Here is a 23579-nt window from a genome sequence, read left to right on the forward strand (position 1 = left end):
TATATATATATATATATATATATATATATATGCGGTGAGGTTCATAGCTGGTGAGGCTATGAACCTCTTATGCTGTGCTCAACAGCAAAGGGAGAAACCGTTAAAGTACAACTGAAAACCACGTCTTTCTCGCTCTATCAGTGTAGCTACTGTATGGTTAGCTCGCTGTTACCGTCTCTTACTCTGCAGTTGTGGAGTCACAATGAGCGCCCCCAGTGTTGAGGCGTGAGAACTGCCTTCCTCACCTCGAATCTGTTCTCTGCCGTTTCTGATCGCTCCTCAGCACACGAATCACATTACACACACAGTTGGTGACAATAAAAACACAGTACATTAAATACATAAGCTAAATTATGGAAAATCAGTTCATACATTAAATGTTTTTAACCATTTTATTGGCGACGTACAGACAGGAGGAGCATGCTCTCATAGAATAGAAACCGGTGCAGTTAGTGAGAGGTTGTGCAATCCCAGGTGAGACTCAGCTCGCTGCTGCCTCACCGGCTTCGCTTCCAAGCATTTGAAAGGGAAAATATCTTCTACTTCTGCTGGTTTTACCATCTTTCAGCTTGTCTACTCTTCTGTATGCCTTCTACTTCTCCTGGATTTACTATATTTTAAGTTCTTCTGCAATCTTTAATCAATTTTAGTAAATCATATATCAAACTGTTCTGCCTCTACTGCTCCTTTATGCCCTTTTGTTTTGCTATGTTTCACTTCTTCAAATATTTCTGGCTTTGTAATAATTTCTGCTTCTCTTATTTTATTCTTTTTTCTATGTTGCTATGTTTCACTGTTCCAACTGTTTCAACTATTTCTGGTTTTGTACTGATTTCTGCTTCTGCTAAATTTATGCTTTTTGATTTGTTTCACTGTTCAACTGTTTAAACTATGTATATTTCTTCTGCTTTCTTTGACTTCTTATGCTTTTCTCTACTTTTTCTTGCATTTCTGCGGCAGTCATTCTGCAAACATGCATTCTCATGGCTATTTCGCTAGGAACAGCTATTTTTCTAGTTAAATCATAAACTCTGTTATCAGAGGTGAAGGAAGTTAAACTGACTCCTATGATGTCATTAAATCAGTTAATGGAGCAAAAAAATGGTTGTTTTCATTGTTTGGGTCAAACTGCTGCTTTGTTCCTCTGACTGCGTCGTCGCGGCTCGGAGTCTGGAGGCTGCAGCTGTTTGGAAAATGTCACCAACATCAGAGACAATAACGATCTAAATATGAATCCATAACAAACCGACGGCTCTGCATCACAGCAGAAAGGCAGGAAATGAGTGAGGGAAACCAGCTAAAGGAGTGTGTGTGTGTGTGTGTGTGTGTGTGTGTGTGTGTGTGTGTGTGTGTGTGTGTGTGTGTGTGTGTGTGTGTGTGTGTGTGTGTGTGTGTGTGTGTGTGTGTGTGTGTGTGTGTTCCTGTTGGTATAATTAGCTTGTCGTTTCGTAGAAGGAGCAGTTCTGAGCCAGTGAAGGAAACTGTTTCCTCTCTGAAAGTCGTTCAGTTTCTCCACCTGGTTTTGTTTCTTTATCTCGGCTCTGCAGGACAAACTTCCTTCCTGTAATCATCTTAACTTCGCCGCCTGCCGGCATTATGAGGGCCGCGGCCTAATCAAAGTTTCTCCTTTCTGACCCTCAGCAGGCGGGAGCTGAGCAACGGATTATTCTGCAGATTAATAAATGAATTAAGACATTAAAGGCAGTGACAGCTCAGCTCATTAAGAAACACTGAAATAGAAATAGAAATGAAATCTGCAGTTTGAAATGAATCAAAGCAACAGAAAATAATCCACCCAATTTGTTTGACTCTGAGAAGGAAAATAAAGTTATTGTTTGATTTTAGGAACCAGAGGTTCACAACCTGCGGCTCGGGGCCAGAAAGTGGCATTTCAATAACTTTGGGTATTCTTCCTCACTGCAGATTAGATACTGACTACAGATATAGACTCTACAGAACCAAACAAAGAAAACTGGGTCTCTGTCTCTTTAAATTGTTGGCTCAGTTTTCATCTTACAGTGACTCATCCCTCAGAGCTGCTCTTTGTGTGAAACCATCGCGTTGCACCGATGAGCAGAGTGTCTGTGGTTGTCATGGCAACGGGAGCAGGTGAAGTGAAACCTGAAGGATGCGGTTGGTCTGTGTGAGTTTTTCAGCCTGGACTCGTGTTTCCAGCATCAGACTGATCACTCTGGTCTTCATCACATCACAAAAATATAGGAAATTATCTCAACTAAACATGTTTAGTTTTATTTTTATGCATCTTAAACTTTCCTGAGTTTAAAAACATTTCTGATTTATTTTGTATCATTTTCATTTGGATTCTGTCAGAGCAAATATCACAAAAACTAGTTTAACAGCAAATATCTTGGTTCACTTGAAATAAGACAAACTAACTCAGTGAGAAGCTCTCGGTGAATAAAGGAAGCTTGTTTTACGTAAATAATTTCTGAATATTGATGAAAATACTGGTTCATTAGTAGATTATTTCATCTAACGTTTTCCCTGTTATACATGAATTTATTGACAGATTTTATCCAGATATTTTCTTTCTTATAAATCTAAATATTTTCTTTTTTTTTCATCTTCCTGACCTGGTTGGGTTTGTTTCTGTTTTTCTTTATGTACCAAACTGAACCTTAAACATGAACCTGTTTGGTTCTGATGTTATTAAAGCATCAGTGTCTCAGGTTATTATTGTTGATGCTTATTAATGCAGCAGAATCCGATGGATTCCAGTTACTCAGCCTGAAGAGCCTGGACATGTGGAGAAAAGATTAAAAGAGATTTAGTCCAACAGAACCGAGCAAAGAAACGATTAAATAAAACCCAACTTTCATTTTCCAGGCGAGTTTTAATGGAAACATGAGAATAAAAGACCTGAAGCTGCTGAGTGGGAGGAGAGCAGGACCGACTGGATGATGATGATGATGATGATGATGATGATTCACTCGGTCTGAATCAACCGGCTCACACAGAGTGATAAAACCCACAGCTCCCAGTCTGACCAGCAGCTCCTGAAGCTGCTTCCAGTTCAGACTGAGGCGACGTTTAGATCAGGTTGATACGACCCAAATGAAACCTGCATCTGATTTATTTATATTTATTTATTTGATCATTTCTATTGATGTTCCAATATCCTCAGTTCTGATCAATAAAGATCAAATAAAACATAAAAGTCCAAACTGCTGCGGTTCATAACAAAATGACCTTTGACCTTCCCAGTGATGAAGAAACATTTGCTTCCACATCTTGGTGATTTTTTTCTCCTTCTGTTGTGACCATTGAACACGACGTCATTCCCAGAATGCATTGCTGCTCACAGCGTAGAGAAACATTCAATATTGTCCATAATTCAGTGAATTATAAGGAACAGAAATGGATTTTTAACTTTTCAGTGTTTTGTTTCAGACCTTCAGAGGTTAAAGGTTCAGTTTTCATCCCTTCTGACTGGTTTTATGTCAAACATTAAACTTGTGAATCTCAGCAGATGCTTGCAGCTCATCCAGTGTAGATCTATATGATGTAGAATGACGTCAGGCTCTGTCCAGCAGCGTGTTGCTCTGTAGCTTCAGGAGTTTTAAACGCGTCCTTATCAGTCTGGCGGCTCATTAACGTTACTCCGTCACCATGGCAACGGCCCCTGACGTTTCACTTCCTGTTGCTTTAATCAACAAACTGAGCAAAAATGGCTTCAATCAAAAGATGAAACGGGCAACAGCTGCTGATGAAAATATGAACAACTTTTATTCTGCAGAACAATAATAAAGTTTGTTCTAAAACCATCTGAGTCAGATTAAACCAGATTAAACCAGATTAAACCAGATTAAACCTGTTCCTGTGTTTTGCAGACATTACCCCAAGACGTCGTTCACCATCGTGACCGACACGCCAGAGAATCTGCGGCTGCGGCAGCAGAGCGAGCTGCAGAGCCAGGTGAGCAGATCCCGCTCCGACCTGCAGGGGGCGACACTCAACATTCATTCATTCATTCATTCATTCATTCATTCATTCATTCATTCAGCAGGTTACGACATAAGAGAACCATGCTAAGAACATGAAAAAATAAAATAAAATGATGAGAATACAACCATATTACAACTCTATTCTCATATCATCATGACTTTATTCTCATAATTTAATATTAACTAAATGATGAGGAAATGACTTCACTTCCTTTTCCCATGTAGTTCAGTGTTTTCCCTCTGCTCTGTTATGTTTTCACATTTAATATTAAAGTTATGAATAACAGCTTGAATCCAACACAGGTTCTCTACTTCAGGAAACTGTAACCATGGTAACGATTTCAATAACGACTTACAGATTTCCCAACTCTTTTCCATCACGTTGTCTGAACTAAGCCAGTAAAACAAGATCACAGATTTACAGGTTTGTTCTCAACTCACAGCTAAATTCATCCTGTTATCAACTTTAAAGATAAATAGGAAACAAAACATAAAAGTAGCATTTTATTTAGAAAGGAAAAGGAGCCCCGACCAAATATGGAAATATTTCAGTTTAAATGTTTTTATTGATATTCATGTTTTCTGAGACATTGAATTTATTTCTGGGTTTTCATTCTCTGATTTGCTGTCAATGACTGAAAGGTTTAAAGTAATAAATCTATAATATTTGAGTTTCAGTTTATTAATGCCAATGATAACTGATCATTTAGAATCAATACAGTGAAAGGCTGATCTGGTTATTTTGATTGTCCGGTTAATAACTGGATAGTGAAAATGCTCAGTGGGATTTTTTCCCAGGTTTTGAAGCAGGTGAAGCTCAAACTGATGATTCTGTGGATCAGATTCACATCAAGGTTTTTGTCTTCACTGCATTTTTTATTTTTTTTTGTGCCGTTTTGTCTTAATATCTCTTTAGAGTCTGTTTGCTTCAGATAAGGATTAATTGATTTCTAAATAAATTGCAGATAATCGATTCCTGATGATTAATCGTTTCATCCGTATGGTAAATAATCAGGCAGGAATGAAACCATCCAGCTGGTGAACAGAGTTCGGTTCTGGTTCAGGTTACATTCCTGCCGAGTTTCATCCTGGATCAGAACCTGTGGATGGAAGGCGTTTTGCTCCAGGCTGCCGTTCCCCCCGCCTCCTCAGGGGGGCGCTGCGCCCGGCGGCCGTATGCCGTCATCAGCCAGCAGGCTGACACACGGGGACAGATGTCCACTCAGCAGGACACGCTGTGAGTCTGTCCTGCTCAGAAATGACCTGCAGCTTCAAACAGTCACTTTGATTCAAGCAGCAAACAAAACATGGAAATAAAGAAAATTCTAAATAAAATATGGTGCCATAAAAGACTATTTAGGAAACCGAACAACATTTCTCTGAGCTTACAGGTCTATAATGTTCTCCTTTTGGGAAAACCTTTTCTTTCTGCAGAAAAAAAAGACTTCAGGTGATTTGGAGATGACCTTATGACCTTTCCCAGATAGTTGAGCAGCAGCATTTGCTTCTGTTAGATCATTTCTGATAATACAGCAAACATGGCTGCTTCTTTCCCTCTGAATCCAGTGACAGTACAAAGTGTTATAAATCTACATGTTGTAGTTCTTTGCTGTGGTCTAGTTAAAGTCCGCTCTCTGACCCGTCAGAACGTCTTTATTCTGTCTCTTCACATTAAAGCTTTTCTCCTGGAGGAGCCGACGGCAGCAGGACCAAACCTGATGTGTGTGTGAAAACACACGTCTGTTCAGCAGCGACCCACTTCTGAGCGATGATGTCACATGGTCATGTGACCTGATGACGTTTGTGTTTCATCACTTCAGAGAAACAGAATCCAGATGATGAAAACATGAAACAGATTCAGTTTAAACATCAGAACCAGCTGAGGTTCTGTTCAGTGAACCTGGTTCTGTTCAACCTGGTTCTGTTCAACCTGGTTCTGTTCAATCTGGTTCTGTTCAGTGAACCTGCAGCAGAACCAGCTCAGGTTCTGTTCAGTGAACCTGGTTCTGTTCAACCTGGGTCTGTTCAACCTGGTTCTGTTCAATCTGGTTCTGTTCAACCTGGTTCTGTTCAACCTGATTCTGTTCAACCTGGTTCTGTTCAACCTGGTTCTGTTCAGTGAACCTGCAGCAGAACCAGCTCAGGTTCTGTTCAATCTGGTTCTGTTCAACCTGATTCTGTTCAACCTGGTTCTGTTCAACCTGGTTCTGTTCAGTGAACCTGCAGCAGAACCAGCTCAGGTTCTGTTCAATCTGGTTCTGTTCAACCTGGTTCTGTTCAACCTGGTTCTGTTCAATCTGGTTCTGTTCAGTGAACCTGCAGCAGAACCAGCTGAGGTTCTGTTCAGTGAACCTGGTTCTGTTCAACCTGGTTCTGTTCAACCTGGTTCTGTTCTGGGTTTAGTTTACGGCCTGGTCCCAGTCTGCTGCTGGGCTTAATGGGCCGTTACTGGTGACTGATGGACGCCAGCGGGGACATTACGTTTCCCCTGAAGGTCAAACTGAAGGTCACCGTCGCCCGTCTCTGTTCTGGGGCTTTAACTGAGCCCTGAATCATCCTCTGTCTCTGCGTCTACAGGTCAAAGGTCAGGGAAAGGCAGCTAACATATCTGCAGACCCCACACATGCTGGACACAAACTGTTTAGACATTTACCTTCAGGGCGGCGCTGTAGAGAAACTCTTCCCCCAGACTGTTTCTCTGAGAGATCATCAAATTTAATCTATCAACTTTATCTTCCTCCTTTTTAAAATACTGTAAATAAACATTCACCCAATTTAGGTTTACTTTCTCTTTTTCATTTAAAATGTTTTCAATGACAGCAAAAGGAACCAGATTATAATCTGACTGTTGGAGGTTAAAATGCTGACAGTGAAGGAAAATTAGCTTCTATATTCTGAATATATCAAATTCCCAGAACTTGGCCAATAAACCTGGTTTTATTCTGATTATTACATTTGCAAGTAGATGGAAAAATGTCTATAATTTTTCTGAAACTACCGATGAAGAAGTTAAGGAGTGGAATATAAAAATATTCAAAAATATTCATCATTATAATTGGATGTTTTTGGTAATTTAATCAAACTGTAATATGTAAACATGTTTTGTAGTTAAATCATTTCTGTCATGTTGAGCTCCAGAGGATCAACGTTCTATAAATCATCTGCATTCACAGAAACGACACAGAAACAAACTGACTGTTTGGTCCAGATCCAACAAAACAACAAAAACATTTTTTCTCAGCTGAGTTTTAAGTTTTTACAGTGAAACTCCAGGATTATCCCAGAAAACCAGAAAAGCTCAAATGTTGAGAAGGATTTTTAAACCTCGCAGGTTAGTGGAGCGGGTCGGCAACCTGGCTCTGAAGTACGCTCAGTGTGTGTGCGTGCGTGCGTGTGTGTGTGTGTGTGTGTGTGTGTGTGTGCATTGTGTGTGTGTGTGTGTGCATTGTGTGTGTGTGTGTGTGTGTGTGTGTGTGTGTGCGTGTGTGTGTGTGTGTGTGTGTGTGTGTGTGTGTGTGTGTGTGTGCGTGTGTGTGTGTGTGTGGGGGCTGGTCATCAGGAATATAAAACAGGCCTGTTGCCAAGCGAACAGCCTCCTCACTCCCACCAGGCTGGCTGCGCTCCAGCTGGGTGACTGTTTCTCTCCCACAGTTTCTCTTTTATTTGTTCTTTTTGCTAAAGAAAAAAGATCAGATTTTTACAGATTTCTGCTCTGATCGGTAAAAACAAACCTTCATCCTTCACGTCCCAACTGGAGCTGCCCTGTTCTGCCTGGGATATAAAGGAAACTCCAAGCACACACCTCCAAATTGCACCTGCAGGTCGATGCACCATGGCGACATCAGACTGTCAAAATAAAACACCATCATATTTACACACCAGGAGCTGATTTTCTTCTCACTGAGCGTTTTTAGATCTGACCTTTTCAGTTAAAACGGTTTAATATGAAATAGAAACTAAAGTGGTTGATAATAAACTTTAAATCAGAGCTGCTGTGTTTTTTCTCTCTGCAGGTGAAATATAAGAAGGACTTTGAGGAGAGTAAAGGTCGCGGGGTCAGCATGATGACCGACACTCCAGAGATGCAGAGACTCAGACGGACTCAGGAGCAGATCAGTAACGTATGGAGACACACTGTGTGTGTGTGTGTGTGTGTGTGTGTGTGTGTGTGTGTGTGTGTGTGTGTGTGTGTGTGTGTGTGTGTGTGTGTGTTCGGGTGCGGTGCATTTTGGTCAGTGAGCTCTGTACAGGAGCTTCCTGCTTCATCTTTTAATGTTTCTGATCAACAAACTGTTTTATTTCAGGATTTTCCTCTAAATATTCAACAATTTGTGACTGAAATATGATTTTCAGACTGAAATAATGTTTTTGTCTCCTGACGACAAACAGAAAAAGGTTTTTACTGTGTGATGTTTCTTGTTTTGAGACAAAGAGTGTTTATGCAGACAGATGCTCCACTCGTCAGTCCAGATGACGACATCCTGGTGAAGTATTTATTTATTTTATATTAATTTTATTAATTAATTTTATTTATTTTTTTATTTATTTATTTTTAATTTTTTTATTTATTTCACAGTTTTATTTATTTCACACACATTGCTCTGTATCAAACATAAAACAGCTGATTTTATTCTAAACATCAGAGAAAATAAAACTGCAGGATTCTCAGGTGTTTCTAAAGTTTTTAAATTAATCCTGCCGGATATTTTTTATTGATTTTTTTAGTTTTACTGAAGAAAGAAGTTTTTATGTTCTTGTTTTCTATCATATTTATTGAAACTTTATTGCCTGATGTTTTACAATAAGGAATAAAAGTGAAGGATGAAACGTTTTTATTTAGAAAAGCAGGAAAATCTTCTGATCATGAACATTTTATTCCTCTGCAGCTCATTTCATAAACATCTCAGTTTTACATTTTTCTTATGATTATTTCCAGAAATCTGTTTGATGTTCCCCGTGTCTACCTGAGTGAGTGATGACATCACCTCTAAAGCTCAAACCGTTTCCATGGAGATGAGCTCTAAATCATGTTAAATATATTTTCTCTGTTTGGACGTGAACTCAGAGCGACGTCAGTTTTCTGTTTTTGGGTTTTGGCTTTTCCTGCAGCAGATGGTCGTCTGGCTCTGGTCGCTCCTTCATGTTTACGACCAGAACCATCTGACGGGCCGGTACCGGTACCGGTGCCAGGATACCTGCTGGAGTCGCCCTGATCCCCAAGGTGGAGCAGAAATAAATCCTCCATCTGCAGCAACGTTTCTGTCAGACATGATGGCTGCAGGTTCCTCTGACGGGGAACATCTAATGATGGAATAATGTCAGATTTAAACAAGTTCTAAGGTTTAATTCAACCAAGATTTGGACTTTATACTTCATCCAACTCCAGGTGAACAAAATCACATATTTACAGTTTTATTATTTAATTAAACAAGTTTTGTTCAGTTATCAGGTCAAATCTCACTGCAGAGACAGTTTGTTACATTCCTTCCACCTGATGAGCTTCAGCACTTCACACACACACACACACACACACACACACACACACACAGACACACACACCCCCACACACACACACACACACACACCGATGAAGGCCTGGTGCCGATAAACTCTGAAGTGTTGGGCTAAATGTGGAAGCCGGCGGTGATAAGACGGTTTGCTGCGAGCCGTCAGGCAGTTCGCTGCGAGGCGTTCAGGCTCAGTCGGGAGAAGTTAGAGGTGAATCAACATCCTGGAAGGTTTTTAAATATCAAAACCAAGAATCCATTTCTTCAAGGTAAAACCTGAAGAATCTGCAGAGGTTTGAATCCAGGAAAGCTCAGAGGAAAAGTCGGGACTTTAAATTGTTTCCTGAAGAACGGAGAGGAAGACTGGAGGCGAGGAAGACTCTGCTGGACATGGAGGGACATCCAGAGGTCAAAGGTCAGTTCAGGAACAAGATTCAGTTCAGATGGAAGAGATTTTACAGGTAAAAGAGAAAAATTAGAGGAAAACGATCCCTGATGGGAATCAACATGGAGGCCAACAAGGTCAAACTGTGACCTTGAAAATCTTAATAACAGCAGAAATATTATATGACATGATTCAGTTTTTATTAATTAAACTTCATTTTGTTCTAAGAGGTGAACCTGTGGATCATATATAATCTGTAAATAACCAGGCAGCGTTCTCCTCTTCATCACTGAACCAACCGTTAAGTTTTTATTGAGTTTAGAAGAAACAGAAAAATAAACAGATTTATAATAAACTGATGTTTTTCCTCAGAAGAAACCAGAATGGAGGCAGAAAACGACCCGACTGCATCAGCGACAGACGGAGGGAAAGAACAACTGCAAACAGGGGAGGGAGAGAAAGAAGAGATTCACCAGGAGACGGAGGAGGAAGAGGAGGATGGAAAAGATGAAGAGGAGGATGGAGAGACAAATACAAAGAAACATTTGGGACTTTGGGAATCTGAGGTGAGAATCTTTTAACTTTTACTGAAGGTTGAGTAGCGATGTGTAAGTTTGGTTTAAATATGTTAATTTGGTTAAAATGGTCTATTATAATTAAGACAGATATTAAATTTAATCAGAATCGCTGATAGGAGAGTCAGAACCAGGCAGCAGAACCTCCAGCGGTCCGGTTCTCCTGAACACTGCCAACAATCGGATCGACCTTCCTGATCTCCACCGATAGAGAACAGGAAGGTCGACACAGACTGACTGCGGCTGCGTTGACCTTGGCGTGTCACGTTGACCTTGGTGTGTCTCGTTGACCTTGGCATATTGCGTTGACCTTGGCGTATTCCGTTGACCTTAGCGTGGCTCGTTGACCTTGGTGTGTCACATTGACCTTGGCGTGTCTCATTGACCTTGGCGTGTCTCGTTGACCTTGGCGTATTGCGTTAACCTTGGCGTATTGCGTTGACCTTGGCGTATTGCGTTGACCTAGGCGTGTCACGTTGACCTCGGCGTGTCGCGCTGACCTTGGCGTGTCGCGCTGACCTTGGCGTATCGCGTTGACCTTGGTGTGTCGCGTTGACCTTGGCGTGTGGCGTTGACTTTGGCGTGTCGCGTTGACCTTGGCGTGTCTCGTTGACCTTGGCGTGTCTTGTTGACCTTTGCGTGTCGCGTTGACCTTGGCGTGTCGCGCTGACCTTGGCGTGTCGCGTTGACCTTGGCGTGTCTCGTTGACCTTGGCGTGTCTCGTTGACCTTTGCGTGTCTCGTTGACCTTGGCGTGTCGCGTTGACCATGGCGTATTGCGTTGACCGTGGCGTGTCGCGTTGACCTTGGTGTGTTGCATTGACTTCGGCGTGTCATGTTGACCTTTGCGTGTCTCGTTGACCTTGGCGTATTACGTTGACCTTGGCGTGTCATGTTGACCTTGGCGTGTCGCGTTGACCCTGGCGTGTCTCGTTGACCTTGGCGTGTCATGTTGACCTTGGCGTGTCTCGTTGACCTTGGCGTGTCTCGTTGACCTTGGCGTGTCTCGTTGACCTTGGCGTGTCTCGTTGACCTTTGCGTGTCTCGTTGACCTTGGCGTGTCGCGTTGACCGTGGCGTGTCGCGTTGACCTTGGTGTGTTGCATTGACTTCGGCGTGTCATGTTGACCTTTGCGTGTCTCGTTGACCTTGGCGTGTCTCGTTGACCTTGGCGTGTCTCGTTGACCTTTGCGTGTCTCGTTGACCTTGGCGTGTCGCGTTGACCGTGGCGTGTCGCGTTGACCTTGGTGTGTTGCATTGACTTCGGCGTGTCATGTTGACCTTTGCGTGTCTCGTTGACCTTGGCGTATTACGTTGACCTTGGCGTGTCATGTTGACCTTGGCGTGTCGCGTTGACCCTGGCGTGTCTCGTTGACCTTGGCGTGTCATGTTGACCTTGGCGTGTCTCGTTGACCTTGGCGTGTCGCGTTGACCTCGGCGTGTCTCGTTGACCTTGGCGTGTCATGTTGACCTTGGCGTGTCACGTTGACCTTGGCGTGTCATGTTGACCTTGGCGTGTCACGTTGACCTTGGCGTGTCATGTTGACCTTGGCGTGTCACGTTGACCTTGGCGTGGTTCGTTGCCTGTCCTGGCCGCTCAGATCAGCAGCTGATCAGGTGAATCGTGTCGTTTTCAGGCTCTGATTTCATCCGTTCATTCTTCATATGTTTTCCTGATGAAGTCGCCGTCAGTGCGACGCTCCAGTTTCTTCTTCATGGGTTTTCTCCTCCTGTCCCTCCAGGCTGCCGCCGACCTGAAGCCTCGGCTGCCGGATCCAGAGTTTAACCGCAGATGCAGTTTGATCCTCAGTGATGTGAGTTTGCAACGTTTGAAAGGTTTTTAAAACGATCTTCATCATTTAGCAGGAAGAATCTCAGCAGGGATCGTCAGGAGGTTCTGGTTCTGTTGGTTCGGTTCAGATGGTAAAATGTTCTCTCTCAGCTCGGCTGAGTGAGATGCAGGATGTGGGAGGAGCTGCTGTTGATTCAGGCTCAGCAGATAAAGGTGCTTTAAATAGGCCGTTTCTCCTCCTCCTTCACCAGATTCCTCCTCTCTGCTGGATCAACCTGATGTCTGGATCCTCTGGATCTGATGCTAACATGCTAACAGCCACCCTGAAGGAGACTCAACCCCAAAATAGTGCCGTTTCCATGGAAACGTCAGTCGTTTCATGTTCCATCAGGAAAAACAGCTGGAGGAGGAAATCTGCCTTTTGGAATCTCTTGTGTTGTGTTTCTGTAATTTCAGCCTTTTTATGAGAAAAACTCAACAATTGTCTCCAGTTCAGTTCAAATCTACTTTATTTATCCCAGAAAGCAAATTAAATGTTGTTGTAACTCTTCTAAGAGCCAAAGTGGATGGTTCTCCAGTAGCAGTCAGTGTTGCAGCGGTTCTGGTGTTGATGAGGTTTTGTTCTATTATATAAACTCGTTTTTGCTTCCAGTGGACATAATCAGACTAATAGTAATAAATGGTGACTTTTATCTTGTCTAGCTGCAGGTTTGTGTGCTAACGCTAACGCTAGCTCTGCTCTGCTGTGCTGCAGGTCCACTATAAGGAGGACTTTGAGAAGATGAAGGGTCAGAGCCTGTTTGTCCCTGGAGCCGAACTCATCCACTCCAGGAACATCAGCGCCGTGATCTCTGAGGTCTGAACTCGCCATCGAAGGTCACATGACCTCGTCTGCTTCCTGTTAGCCTGACGCTCTCTGTTTCCAGTCCAAGTACAAGGAGGACGGGAAGAAGGAGGCGAATCTGTCCCTGTACTCCGTCCTGCCTGAGACTCCAGAGACGCAGCGAGCCAAGGAGGCTTCAGAGCTGCAGAGCGAGGTCCAACGTCTCCACTAAGACCCAGATAACCAGATAACCAATCAGATAATATCACTAACCACTCATAAAACTGCATTTGAACCCTGAAGTTACAGAAGATTCATTAGAATCCAGAAAACTGAGAAACATTGAGCTGCATCACTTTATTGTTATTAAATCATCCCTGAATTATTCCACGTCCGTCGTGGTGAAGAGAGAGCTGAGCCAAAAAGCGAAGCTCTCGATTTACCGGTCGATCTACGTTCCCACCCTCATCTATGGTCATGAGCTTTGGGTCATGACCGAAAGAACCAGATCACGGGTACAAGCGGCCGAAATGGGTTTCCTCCTCCGCAGGGTGGCTGGGCTCTCCCTTAGAGAGAGAAGCTCGGTCATCCGGGAGGGACTCAGAGTAGAGCCGCTGCTCCTCCACGTCGAGAGGAGCCAGTTGAGGCTCGGGCATCTGGTCAGGATGCCTCCTGGACGCCTCCCTGGTGAGGAGTTCAGGTCCCACCGGGAGGAGGGGAGACCCAGGACACGCTGGAGGGACGATGTCTCTCTATGGCCTGGGAACGCCTTGGGGTTCCTGGAGGAGCTGGAAGAGGCTGGGAGGGAAGTCTGGGCCTCCTGAGGCTGCTGACCCCGAGACCCGACCTGGATAAGATGGATAAGATGGATGGATGGATGGATGGATGGATGGATGGATGGATGGATGGATGGATGGATGGATGGATGGATGGATGGATGGATGGATGGATGGATGGATGGATGGATGGATGGATGGATGGATGGATGGATGGATGGATGGATGGATGGATGGATGGATGGATGGATGGGATGGATGGATGGATGGATGGATGGATGGATGGATGGATGGATGATGGATGGATGGATGGATGGATGGATGGATGGATGGATGGATGGATGGATGGATGGATGGATGGATGGATGGATGGATGGATGGATGGATGGATGGTGGATGGATGGATGGGGATGGATGGATGGATGGATGGATGGATGGATGGATGGATGGATGGATGGATGGATGGATGGATGGATGGATGGATGGATGGATGGATGGATGGATGGATGGATGGATGGATGGATTGATTGATTGATTGATTGATTGATTGATTGATTGATTGATTATTAAACACCAGATAATAAAACCATGTTAATCAGGCAGGAACCAGATCATTCCTGTTTGATGTGTTTTTCTTTCATCTTAATCCAACGCCGTGTGTTTTAAAGTGCCGGCCGCTCTTCGTCCTGCTGATTTTATGTTTAATAGTTTGGATGTTTTTCTCTCTCAGATGAAAATCATTTGATCCTGAAGCTTCAAAGCCGATCGATCCGACGGTTTAATGAGCTCCTGCAGAACCTGAAGCTGCAGCTTTTGATCGGTCAGCAGATCCTCAGGACGAAACCTGGACGGCGTCGGGAATCATGTCGGTTCCCGGCGCCGGAATCATTTTTATTTCTTGTGTTTTTAGATCAAATACAAAGGGAATGTGAAGACAGAGATTTCTTCCTCTCTCTACTCTCTGCTGCCTGAAACCACAGAGACCCAGTTTGTGAGAGAGCTGACGGAGATGCAGAGCGAGGTCCGCCTGGTTCTGGTTCCGGTCCAGATTGGGTCAAATGTTCATACGTAACTGATAATTCACCAATAATCCTCCGTCTGATCTGCAGAACAAATACAAGGAGGAAGGCAGGAAGGAGATGAGCAGCAGTTTGTTCTCTCAACTTCCTGAAACCAGCCAGACGCAGCTGGCCCGGACCGTCCAGGACCTCCAGAGCCAGGTACCGGACCGGACCAGAACCACAGACCTGGGGCTCCCTGTCGGGTTGGCTGCTGAATGCAGATCCTTAAATTAGAGCAGATCGGATGTAAAACCTTCAGCCTTCCTGTTAGCAGGTGAAATTCTGGGTCTCTCTGAATGAACCACAGCATGTGGTGGAAAACCTTCTTCCGTTTAAACGTGTTTACGACCCAAACATCTCGGATACAGACAGCTGGTAACTTTATGCAGCTGATCCCGTCTTCATCTTCCTTCATCCCACCGTTTCACAGTTTCAGTTCAGACTTTCTGGTGTTTCCGTTCAGACGTGCAGATTGTTTCTGATCCGTTTCAGAAAAAGTACCAAGAGGACGGGAGGAGGAAGGCGTCCGTGTCGCTGTACTCCCAGCTGCCAGAAACACCGGAGATCCAACACGCGCTGGAGGTTTCCCAGCTGCAGAGCGACGTACGCAAACACACCGGTCCTGGTCCGGTCCTGGTCCTGGTCCGGTCCTGGTCCTGGTCCTGGTCCTGGTCCTGGTCCTGGTCCTGGTCCTGGTCCTGGTCCGGTCCTGGTCCGGTCCTGGTCCGGTCCTGGTCTGGGCCTGGTCCGCTCCTGGTCCAGTCCTGGTCCGGTCCTGGTCTGGGCCTGGTCTGCTCCTGGAGCAGCTGGGCCTCGGTCCGGTCCTGGTCCAGTCCTGGTCCAGTCCTGGTCCGGTCCTGGTCCAGTCCTGGTCCGGTCCTGGTCTGGTCCTGGTCCTGGTCTGGCCCTGGTCTGGTTCTGGTCTATGCCTGGTCTGGTTCTGGTCTGGATCTGGTCCGGTCCTGGTCTATGCCTGGTCCGGTCCTGGTCCGGTCCTGGTCTATGCCTGGTCCGGTCCTGGTCCTGGTCCGGTCCTGGTCCGGTCCTGGTCCAGATCTAAAACCATGTCTTCATAAAACCGTTACCGTCCCTCATCGTCTCCCAGATCCTCCATCCTTCGGTTCGGATTCGGTTCCTGACCCGTTTCGTCTCTTTCCAGGTGAATTATCGCTCCAAGCTGCCGGGCAGAGGAGCTGCTTCCTGTCTGTACTCCCAGCTGGCCGACACCACAGAGATCCAGTTCGCCCGGGAGATGACGGAGCTGCACAGTGAGGTACCACACACACACACACACACACACACACACACACACACACACACACACACACACACACACACACACACACACACACACACACACACACACACAGCAGGACCTCTGTAAAAAGTCCTGGTTTATTAAATATTACTCAGTAATTTACATTTATACATTTTTCCACTGATCATCCAGAGTTTCTGATGTTTCCTTCAAACCTTTGCTGCTTTTTAACTCTTGGAAAAGTTGGAATAATAACATTATTTAATTCAAAATGTTTAGGAATTTTAAGGTTAAAATCTTATCCTCCTGACTACCAGGAAAAAAAATATTGTCCAATCACCATTTTTTTAAATCCCACAGTCTTTGTAAGGTAATAAAATGTTTTATGCACTTAGTTTGTCTCTTCCTAAAAAATGTGTTATTACTGATAAAAGCCATTTTTATGAATTATAAAAAGATACGTACAAAAGTCAAACCCCTTCACATGTGGGATCATTGAAAAGCCCTCTGTAGATACCAAATTCAGTAGAATGCAGGGGGTGGGAGGTATTCAAGTTTAGAAATGTCCTCTACAGAGGACAAAAATGAACTACTATCAGAAGGTTAAAATGAAATCAGATGTTTTATTTAAATCAACACATCTAAATAAATCAGCATCAATCTTCCTTCTGGCCTATTTAAAGTAATGTTTTTGTGTTTCCTCTCAGAGTAAATACAAGGAGGGCGGCAGGAAGAGCGTCTCCCAGAGTTTCTACTCTCAGCTGCCAGAAACGGCAGAAACTCAGTTTGCTAAAAGTGTTTCTGATCTGCAGAGTCAGGTGAGGCAAACATGAAAACCTGCAGCTGTTCTGGGGAAACGCTGCCGGCTCAAAAAAACGCTTTCATTTCAGACCAGATATAAGGAATCGGGGAGGAAAGGCGTGAGCTGCAGTCTGTACTCTCTGCTGCCGGAGACGATAGAAACGGCTCGAGCCAAAGAGGTTTCTGAGCTGTGCAGCGAGGTAAAGCACCGCCGGCGTTCGCACTGAACCAGGGAACCAGAGAGACTCTCAGGATAGAAATGTGTTACTGTCTCTTTAAGCTGGTTGCTCATATCCAGAACCTTCTGGACCTTTACGTTCTGCTCTCTGGGTTCCATCTGCAGCTGAAGTATAAAGAAGAAGGCAGGAAGGATGCGAGCGTCAGCCTGTACGCTGTTCTGCCGGAAACCATGGAAACGCAGCATGCGAAGGAGGCGACCAGCTTGCAGAGCCAGGTCCGGCGCCGAGCGTCAGCCTGGTTATGAAACACCACCATGTCACATTTTATGGTTTTACACTGAATTTATAATAACCGGATAACATCAGATACTTTGAGTTATTTATGGGATTCCTCAAGGCTTTGACCTGGGGTCACTTCAGAAATATTTACTAACTGTGCTGATTTTTAAAGACTCTCACTAAACATGTTTTTGAGATTTTCTCTGTTTCAAAGTTAAATGTGTGATAACATGGATGGACGTTAAAGCATGACTGTCATTCAAACACAGACGATCAGAGTGAGAGCAGAGAGCTGACACCTTCCTGTTTCTAAATGAAAAACCTGTTTTATGGTTCTTGTCTCATCACCGTTTCCTGCAGGTGAAATATAAGGAAGGTGTGAAGGAGAAGATTCAGAGCAGTTTGTACCATCAGATGCCTGAAACTACGGAAACACAGATGGCCAAACATCTGTCCGAGCTGCAGAGCGACGTACGGAAAACCTTTATAGAGAACAGAAAGTTTTACATCCTGTTCTGCAGAAATACACAGAATGCTTGGATTAATCAATGTGAACGTTTCTGCAGAAATCCTGAAAACACAAGATAATAATGATCATAAAATATAAAAACAGGCTGGGTGATCTCTGTAAATGAGTTAAATGTATTTCTGTTGCTCAGACTAAATACAGAGAAGCAGGAAAGAAGCAGATCAGCAGCTGCCTTTACTCTCTGCTGCCTGCGACTCTGGAGACGCAACACGCTAAAGAGACGACAGAGCAGCTGAGCCAGGTGGGAGAAATCAGAGTAATCAGATTACTCTGAATGATCAGAGTAATCAGAGTAACATGTTTGTTTCCTGTGAGCAGCTGAAGTACCAGGAGAGCAGCAGGAAGGAAATGTCCAGCAGCCATTATGCCACCATGCCAGAGACGCCAGAGACCAGCTTCGCCAGAGAAATGAGCGACCTGCAGAGTGAGGTAAGCAGCATCATGTGACCCCTCAGACCCAATCAGATCCTCCATGTCGACCTGAAACTCTTCCTGAACAGGAAGGCCTTTAACCTCTGACCTTCCTGTTAGACTCTTCATCTCTTCAGCTTTCATTTGGTTTAATGGTTAAACTGGATTTTCAGAGTGCAGTATCGTTCATCTGAGTGCTGTAGCTAAAGTTTCATATGCTAATACTGTTAGCATCAGCAGCCTGACCTCATTCTGAATAAATTACATTAATGCTTTATTTGGATTTCAGTTCTTAACATCCTGTCAAAACAGTTTCTTACATTTTATCACCATTTTTATCGTTATCAGTTGAACATGTTGTCTAAAAGAGTTCATGAACTAATTTCTGTCATTTCCAATCTTTTCCACTTTCCATATAAAAACAGTCGCCAGTGAAATATTGAGTGGTGATAGATTATTAGAGAACAGATCCATCTGGAGCTGCTTCTGTTCATCAGTGGTAATAATCTGATCATCTCTTTCTCTCACATCTATTTATTTCATGTTGTGTTTAAAACTGAGGCTCTCTGCGTAACGTCCTGCAGAGCTGCAGCGTGTCTGACGTCTCTGTGACTCATCGGGTCTAATTAGCATCACAAAGACGATCAAAGGGTCACAGCTTTTTAATGCTGATGAGGTTCTGCTCAGCACCGGCCCGATCCGCCAGAAAATGTTCTGGACGAGCAGAGAGAGCAAACAGAAAGACGTTTATGTTTGTTATGATAATCTGGATTATTAATCTCCTGTTTGAAGGTTAAATATAAGGAGGACGGGATGAAGAGCGTCTCTCAGAGCCTCTACAGTCGCCTGCCAGAAACGGCCCAGATGAAGTTTGTTCAGGACGTTTCTGAGCTGCAGAGCGAGGTGAGCAGAACCAACCGGGTCAGGCTGCAGAACCAGAGCTGCAGAACCAACTGGGTCGGGCTGCAGAACCAACCGGGTCGGGCTGCAGAACCAACCGGGTTGGGCTGCAGAACCAGAGCTGCAGAACCAACCGGGTTGGGCTGCAGAACCAGAGCTTCAGAACCAACCGGGTTGGGCTGCAGAACCAACCGGGTTGGGCTGCAGAACCAACCGGGTCGGGCTGCAGAACCAGGACAGAAACACTTAAACCCAAACTCAATGCAGCGAATCACTGAGCCGAATCATGATAAAGTTTAATTCATGTTTCACAACAGATCTGATGATTTTACAGGTTTTACTGGAAACTATCCTGAAAATATGGTTAGAATATATGGAAGTTTTATTTAAAAATTATTTACACATAAAAATGTTGGCATTATATAGATTCCCATAAAAGTGTGAATATTTTGACTCATATCAAAATCAAAGGTTCATAGCAGCTCGTCCGTATGTATTATTAAAGTAAATAAACTTTTAAAAGCTCCTTTTGAATGTTTTGTTTTTTAATTTTCTGAGTTTTGCTCTTTGATTCTTTGCTGTTGTGGCTGCAGATGAAATATAAGCAGGACAGGAAGGAAGCGAGTCGCTCGCTGTTTTCCACGCTGCCTGAGACTCTGGAGACGATTCACGCCAAGGAGGTTTCTGACCTGATCAATGAGGTAACGAACGTTTCTGCTGAAACTTCTCAGGACAAGTTCACTCATTTCATTTATTCTAATAAATCAGTAGAACCCAAAAAGTGAACTATTTTTCTACAAATCATCCATAAAAGTAGATTCTAGCTGTAGCTTAAACAGTGGGCTGAGTACTGAGCCCTGTGGGACACCGTAGTTAATTTAACTGATGTTTTTAGTTTCCTGTGTTTGTTTCTCCCTCCAGAGGAAATACAGAGACTCTGTGAAGAAAGATCTGAGCTGCAGCCTTTTCCACCAGCTGCCTGAGACGCTGGAGACTCTCCATGCCAAGGAAGCGTCCGACCTGCTGAGCGAGGTTTCAGCAGAAATGACTCACCGAAACCTGAATCTGTGTTTTCCTCTCTGCAGGATGAAGAAGTGAATCTCATCATCCTTTCATTTCATTGTTTTTCAGGTCAAATATAAAGAAGACGGTAAGAAGGAGATGAATGTGAATCTTTACTCTGTGATGCCTGAAACCATCGACACGCAACACGCCAAGGAGGCGTCGGAGCTGCAGAGTGACGTACGGGACTGTTTTAACACAGACTTTGACTAGGACAGCAGAGTAACGCTGATCAAACTGCAGAGTAAATGAATAAAACAGCAGGAAACAATAAAGTCCAGAACAGAAACACAAATAAAACCCAAAACTGATTAAAAAACATTGTTTTAGATAATAACTAACATGGCTATTTTTACTTACATTTATTATATTTTAAATGAAATAAATTTCATAATGACTCCATTTTCCATTTGGTGATCATGTTGATCAGTTGTGCCTCATAATTAATTGACTGAGTTATTTTCAGATTTTTCTTTAAACAGTTTTTCAGCTTTTAATGTTAAAGTAAAACAACGGAAGCTCCTTCTAAAGTTTATCTAGTTTTGTAGTAACGTGTCGTCGTTTCCTGCAGGTGAAATATAAAGAAGGAGTGAAGGAAACTCAGAGCAGTTTGTACCATCAGCTGGCTGAAACTACGGAAACCCAGATGGCCAAACATCTGTCCCAGCTGCAGAGCGACGTACGAACATGACTGCATTTTATTTCAGTCTGTAAAGTTATAAAATAATCAGATCATATCCTATAAATAACTTTTCCAGAACTTTGGTAAATGAGCCTGGAAAGTCTTGAAGAAAACAGATGATTAAAATCTGGTTTAAACTTCCAGAATAAATACAGAGAAGCTGGACGGAAGGAGATGAGGGCCAACATTTACTCTCAGCTTCCCGACACCATGGAGACCCAGAGAGCGAAGGAAGCGGCAGAGCTGCTGAGCCAGGTGAGGATGAGGATGGTGAAGGTGATGATGGTGACGATTCATTCATGATCAGTTCTGACTATAAAAATACGTCCCTGAAATGATCTGATCCCGTTTAGATCAATAATTAATAAACATGAGATGAGACGAAGAATTGATTTGTGATTATAATTTATGCAAAGATGCGAAAATTATTTAAATACTTTTGACGGTGAGTTAAAGCTGCTGCATTTCTCCTAGTTTACTTTAATTATTTCTGTGGCAGGAGCCGTTTCTGTCAAAAACCTTATAAAGAAAAGGATTATTGAGTTTGACTATAAAGTACAGAACAATATTTACTGCTGCATGTGAATTATGTTGAAAAGATTTTGTCATTTAATGTGTTTAAATGAAAAGAATATAAATTTATGACAAAAGTGAAAGTAATGGTACCGAGTGGTGAACCTTGTGGAACACCAGCTGTTAAATAATGAGTTTTAGTGTCATTAATGTGACGCTTGCTGCAGTGTTTTAACAGAATTATATTATTTAACATGCTTATTTCTTTTAACAGATTAAATATAAAGAAAGTGGGAAGAAGGAAATGTGTGGCTCTTTGTACTCGACTCTCCCCGACACTCTGGAAACCAGCTTCGCCAGAGACATGACTGACCTACTGAGTGAGGTAAAATTCATGAAAATGCATCACAGAACGTGGGATTACGTTTTCCTCTGCTTCTCTGGATTATTTGTTGCTGCTGGATTTGCTTGTCGTTTATAGATTCATTTTATTTACAGTAAATAGACTCATCAGGTTTGTGTCGATAGATTTATGAGTTTTTACTTTTATTTTCAGTGTTTTTCATGTTGTTTTCAGAACAAATACAAAGAGGACGGGAAGAGGAATCAGTCTCAGAGTTTTTACTCTCAGCTTCCAGAAACAGCAGAGACTCAGTTTGCTAAAACCGTCTCTGAGCTGCAGAGTCAGGTGATCACAGCTCCACCGTCATCACATTAAACATCCAACTGGCTCAGATTAATGAGGAACAGAATGACAGACGTGTTTCAGATGAACACGATGAATCACATGGAGAACTGATTCTTTTTGTTCGTAATCAGATGAAGTATAAAGAATCAGGGAAGAAAGAATCGATGACCTCTCTGTACTCGACTCTACCGGAGACTCTGGAGACGCAGCGCGCGAAGGAGGCGACGCAGCTGCAGAGCCAGGTAACCTGCTCCTCTGGCACAACGCAGGAACCGGTCCAACACTGGGAACACGACCTCTGACCTCCAGCGACTTATAGAACCACATTTAGCAGGAAGCGCTGTAGAAGCTGCTTCCTGTCTGACTGTTTCTGTCTCCCATCGTCGTCGGTTTTTATTTCCATCATTATTTAATTTCCATTTATAGAAATTCTGTTCCCAACAGATTTATAATAAGGTCGAGGTCTGAACTTTGACTGGACCATTTGCAACATTTGTTTGCTGTTTGTGATCATTGATGACCCAGTTTGAGGGAATCGACAGACAGACAGATGGCCTCACTCTGGAGAATTTACTGGACAAACGTCTGGTTTCACTGCAGCCTGTTGGTGTGTGTGTGTGTGCGTGCGTGCGTGCGTGCGTGCGTGCGTGCGTGTGTGTGTGTGTGTGTTGCTCCTCCAGCTGACGTACAAACAGAACCAGACGGTCGGATCCAGCCTTTACCACCTGATGCCAGAAACCATCGACACGCAGTTTGTCCGGCAGCAGACGGAGATGCTGAGTGAGGTACCACTTCCTGTCTGCTCCCCTCCACTTCCTGTCTGCTCTCTTCCACTTCCTGTCTGCTCTCCTCCACTTCCTGTCTGCTCCCCTCCACTTCCTGTCTGCTCTCTTCCACTTCCTGTCTGCTCCCCTCCACTTCCTGTCTGCTCTCCTCCACTTCCTGTCTGCTCCCCTCCACTTCCTGTCTGCTCCCCTCCACTTCCTGTTTGCTCTCTTTCACTTCCTGTCTGCTCTCCTCCACTTCCTGTTTGCTCTCTTCCACTTCCTGTCTGCTCTCTTTCACTTCCTGTCTGCTCTCCTCCACTTCCTGTTTGCTCTCTTCCACTTCCTGTCTGCTCTCCTACACTTCCTGTCTGCTACCCTCTACTTCCTGTCTCCTCCCCTCCACTTCCTGTCTGCTCTCCTCCACTTCCTGTCTGCTCTCCTCCACTTCCTGTCTGCTCTCCTACACTTCCTGTCTGCTACCCTCTACTTCCTGTCTCCTCCCCTCCACTTCCTGTCTGCTCTCTTCTACTTCCTGTCTGCTTGCCTCCACTTCCTGTCTGCTTCTCTCCACTTCCTGTCTTTTAGCTGTGGCTCTCTCTGCTCTGATGCTGCTGGTTGACCTTCATGA

At 43.9% G+C, this 23579-nt stretch overlaps 2 protein-coding genes across 4 annotated transcripts in view; both read left to right on the plus strand.

Annotated features, from left to right (window-relative positions):
• Nucleotides 1–9887, plus strand: part of LOC103457017 (protein NLRC3-like) — a 39195-nt gene extending 29308 nt beyond the window's left edge. For all 3 annotated transcript variants that reach the window (XM_081601856.1, XM_081601858.1, XM_081601857.1), the window contains 3 exons: nt 3852–3936; nt 7979–8449; nt 8902–9887. The gene's annotated coding sequence lies outside the window, so the exon portion shown is untranslated. The remainder of the gene's footprint in view (nt 1–3851; nt 3937–7978; nt 8450–8901) is intronic.
• LOC103457026 (uncharacterized) overlaps nt 9558–23579 on the plus strand; it is a 39165-nt gene continuing 25143 nt past the window's right edge. Inside the window, exons 1-25 of the mRNA XM_081601758.1 lie at nt 9558–9887; nt 10230–10423; nt 12173–12244; nt 12977–13078; nt 13149–13259; nt 14732–14842; nt 14931–15041; nt 15375–15485; nt 16042–16155; nt 16848–16958; nt 17031–17141; nt 17285–17395; nt 17760–17870; nt 18059–18169; nt 18247–18357; nt 19132–19242; nt 19833–19940; nt 20161–20271; nt 20371–20481; nt 20873–20980; nt 21128–21238; nt 21771–21881; nt 22074–22184; nt 22316–22426; nt 22865–22969. Coding sequence (XP_081457884.1) covers nt 9863–9887; nt 10230–10423; nt 12173–12244; nt 12977–13078; nt 13149–13259; nt 14732–14842; nt 14931–15041; nt 15375–15485; nt 16042–16155; nt 16848–16958; nt 17031–17141; nt 17285–17395; nt 17760–17870; nt 18059–18169; nt 18247–18357; nt 19132–19242; nt 19833–19940; nt 20161–20271; nt 20371–20481; nt 20873–20980; nt 21128–21238; nt 21771–21881; nt 22074–22184; nt 22316–22426; nt 22865–22969 — 2715 coding nt within the window. The 5' untranslated portion in view covers nt 9558–9862. The remainder of the gene's footprint in view (nt 9888–10229; nt 10424–12172; nt 12245–12976; nt 13079–13148; nt 13260–14731; nt 14843–14930; nt 15042–15374; nt 15486–16041; nt 16156–16847; nt 16959–17030; nt 17142–17284; nt 17396–17759; nt 17871–18058; nt 18170–18246; nt 18358–19131; nt 19243–19832; nt 19941–20160; nt 20272–20370; nt 20482–20872; nt 20981–21127; nt 21239–21770; nt 21882–22073; nt 22185–22315; nt 22427–22864; nt 22970–23579) is intronic.

This window comes from Poecilia reticulata, chromosome 20 (assembly GCF_904066995.2).
Source record: "Poecilia reticulata chromosome 20, P_reticulata-male-v2, whole genome shotgun sequence".
NCBI lineage: Eukaryota > Metazoa > Chordata > Actinopteri > Cyprinodontiformes > Poeciliidae > Poecilia > Poecilia reticulata.